At 36.0% G+C, this 3,242-nt stretch overlaps 1 protein-coding gene across 2 annotated transcripts; it reads right to left on the reverse strand.

The window, feature by feature from the left end:
• Positions 1-653: 653 nt before the first annotated feature.
• Positions 654-2,269, reverse strand: LOC149012664 (putative caffeoyl-CoA O-methyltransferase At1g67980). Of its 2 annotated transcripts, XM_089159104.1 has the most exons (4): positions 2,154-2,269; positions 1,984-2,069; positions 1,758-1,902; positions 654-1,165 (listed from the first exon to the last, which is right to left on the reverse strand). In XM_089159104.1, exons 1-4 carry the CDS (start codon positions 2,232-2,234, stop codon positions 743-745), a joined length of 735 nt encoding a protein of 244 aa, XP_089015230.1. In that variant the 5' UTR covers positions 2,235-2,269; the 3' UTR covers positions 654-742. The 2 variants fall into 2 exon arrangements, with proteins under 2 accessions (XP_089015230.1, XP_089015229.1); XM_089159103.1 differs by having other exon boundaries at positions 1,758-2,069.
• Positions 2,270-3,242: the final 973 nt, after the last annotated feature.

Below are 3,242 nucleotides of genomic sequence, written 5' to 3' on the forward strand. Positions count from 1 at the left end.
GTAAAACATCTACTTCAAAGATAATTCAATTTTTATATTGTTATTTATGAAATATTGGCCCTTACCAACTGAGCCATCCCTTAAGGTTAACTTGATTAAATTTTATACTATTTCCATATCTTCTTACAATTTCGGTGCTTACGGAGACCTTAGATGTTATTTATAACATATATAAAATCCTAATTATAACCGCTTTCATAATGATAAGGTCAGTAATATCCTGAGTAATGGAACAATGTTAGTTAAGCCTACAATCCAATACTTTTCAAATCATTTTGATTGGACTGAAACTCACCAAAGCTTGGATTAAGATACCATGGCTAGATTCATGGCATCAAAACATGTTAATAGAAACTCAGGATTGAAATATTTTGAATTGAGTTAAACTAGCCTAGGCCATGGTTAAGTCTTTTAGTTGAACTCGCAGCCTAACTAGTACTCCTCCTCCTCTTCCTTCTTCTTTTAAATTGAGATCAACTTAGCCAATTCCTGGGCACATCAAGGTTATATTTTGTTGGGCTGAACTCATGGTCGAGTCTAGTGACTTAGCTTATGGACTTTGAATCGGATTTCGATATTAAGAGGAGAAGAGCAGATACAAGCCAAGACAATAACTTACTTATTCCGACTAGACTAAAGACTTTAAGCTGACTTATTACATTGCTGGTCATATATATCGACCTTGTTTTCTTCAGTAGTGAACGACCAAAAATAAAAACATGTTATTGAATTCAAACATTTTTTAGCGAAGGCGCCTGCACAAGGTAACACCATCACCAATAGAAATTTGTGATAATTCTATACGGGAATCAGAAGCCAAGTAAGTGTTCAAGTCCAGGATAGCCCTTCTGTAATCTCTGAATCTCTCCTGGGTATTCTCTTCATCAACAATAACTGTAGCATTCCAGAGTGTGTTATCATAAGCAATAACCCCACCAATCTTCACCAGCTTCATCAGTCGTTCATGGTAATTAATGAAATTGGGTTTATCAGCATCAACAAATGCAAAGTCGAACAACTCCTTTCCATTGCTGCTGGTTAGCATTTCGTCTAAGACTGTTAGAGCACTTGAATGGATATAGTTGATTTTCTGCTCCACACCAGCTTTTTTTATGAATGGCAGACCAGTCTCATAGGCTTCTCTGTCCACATCAATTGCTGTTATCTGTTAAAAAAATCATATAGATTAATTAGTTACGATTGAATATGTAGTTATACAATATTATGTGTCTAATGAAGCCCACTTAAGTATATGCGTGCTAGTTTAGGCCAGTCTAGCATGGGATAGGTTAAAAGGCTTGACCCAATTCGTTCAATCAACTTTAGAGTTTTTGGAGAATTAGACAAGTACCTAACATTTGGTATTAAAGCTAACACCACATCAAGAGGTTTCAGATCCTAGAAAAAAGATTATCAAACATTTTGTATTAGAGCTGACACCACATTAAGGGGTTTAAATCTCAAAAAAGATTACCTAGGAGAAGGGCTATCTGGAATACAACGAGAATAGGTGGTTACCTGTAACCAGAGTGTGAGCAGCTTAGAGTGAGAGCCGTTGATGGCAACAATTACCAAAGCGTAGTGGTATGTTATGTGAACTAATGAGATCTACCTTGGTGCATGAGTTAAAGTAAGTCACTTAGCATAGAATAAGTTAAAGTGCTTGATTCAACTCGTTCCATAAGTTTGAAACTTTTGGAGCATTATTCAAGTACCTAACATACACTATCAACCTTTCGATTGAACAACCCACCCACCTTGGCATCATCTGACAGTGCGAGAGCAGTGGTTAAAAGAGAATAACCAGTGAAAACGCCAAGCTCCAATGTGTTCTTGGGATTTAGGATCTTCAAAAGCATGGACAAGAACTGTCCTTCATCAGCTGGAATAAGCATTTTACTCCTGTTCAATAACATAGAAGAGCAGATCAACATCAGCAAGAAGCTAATTAGATTGCAGGTTTTATAGTTATAGGGCACATACCGACAACCGTACTTCTCATTGGTCGCCTTTCTGATCTCCTTGAGCAGATGATGTTCTCTTGGGTAAGCACTTGTCTGTAAGATATACTGCAATTAAAGAAGAAAATTATGATATGCCAATTAACCCTTAGACGGACTAGCACACAATTAGGGCAACAGAAAGTGACAGACCTGATGAAGAGCTTCACTTTGGAGGATGCCTTTAAAACTCCAAGAGCCGGATTTTGGATGAAGAGCTTCTCTATCTTCCATGGCTGAAAACTAAAATATACTGTGCAATTCTTGGGTTCGATGGTTGGATTGATGGAACAAAGGAAGGATACATATATATAGAGGATTTGGAGAAGAAGTGACATCCAAGAATAGAAACACAGTTGGTAAATTTAGAGGCACAAAAGTCATGAGAAGTAATATAGTCAATGCCTTTTTTCTTCCCTTAATTTTTGACTTATGATGTGGACTCAACACCATTCACTTCACTACATCTTCTCTTATGCACAGCACTTATATGCCAAATAAGTAGTTGAGAAAACAAAAAAATAAAAGACTATCGAGGATTTATTTATTTATTTATTCAGCCTTTAATCACATCCTTCTATGTGGGATAAAAATGCACTGCAGTGCACAGTAAAGAGATGTGACAGGAAAGGATTTTTTTTTTCCCATCCACCATTCCCTTTTAATCTACAATTTGGAACTGGTTGTATATGTTCTTTTCTTGAAAAAAATTATAAATAAAATATTTATAGTTTTATGGCCGGGTCCAAACAATGCTCTTATGGAGATCTATTGTATCAGTGTTCAGAAACAATCCATTTCTGAATGTATGGTGAATGAAACGACAAATTAGTGATATCCTTGATCTCGATTTTAGAGAGAGAAGAGAGATGTTAGTAGTAACATAAGCTACACTTTATAAAATCTTTTCAATTCTCACCATCCTAGATATCAAAGAGTCTCCAGTTGTTTGAAAATAGATGTGCTTCTAGCATAGTGGTATCAATCTCTTATGTAAGCTAGTAAATATAAGGAGGTCTTGGGTTTCATGCTCTATTCCTTCATACTTTCCTCCCCTCCCCCCTTCCCTCACCTGGACTTATGGACCCTCGATACTTGTTACTAGTTTTTTTTTTGGTAAACTGTTACTAGTTTGATGATGATGAAAAGAAGTTGGATTTGAATGATATTTTATCATTTCATTAAGAATTGAATGGTCTATTGTATGCTCCAGATATTGAACAATACCAATAGATTTACATT

Source organism: Hakea prostrata, chromosome 6 (genome assembly GCF_041222555.1).
Source record: "Hakea prostrata isolate BN-2017 chromosome 6, UWA_Hpros_2, whole genome shotgun sequence".
NCBI classification, from domain to species: Eukaryota; Viridiplantae; Streptophyta; class Magnoliopsida; order Proteales; family Proteaceae; genus Hakea; species Hakea prostrata.

Coding starts and splice junctions, on each gene's coding strand:
- LOC149012664 (XM_089159103.1), bottom strand. CDS start 2,234: ATGGAAGATAGAGAAGCTCTTCATCCAAAATCCGGCTCTTGGAGTTTT. Junction 2,070..2,153: donor AAAGTGAAGCTCTTCATCAG/GTCTGTCACTTT, acceptor CTTTAATTGCAG/TATATCTTACAGACAAGTGC. Junction 1,166..1,757: donor CACTGTCAGATGATGCCAAG/GTGGGTGGGTTG, acceptor TTTTTTTAACAG/ATAACAGCAATTGATGTGGA.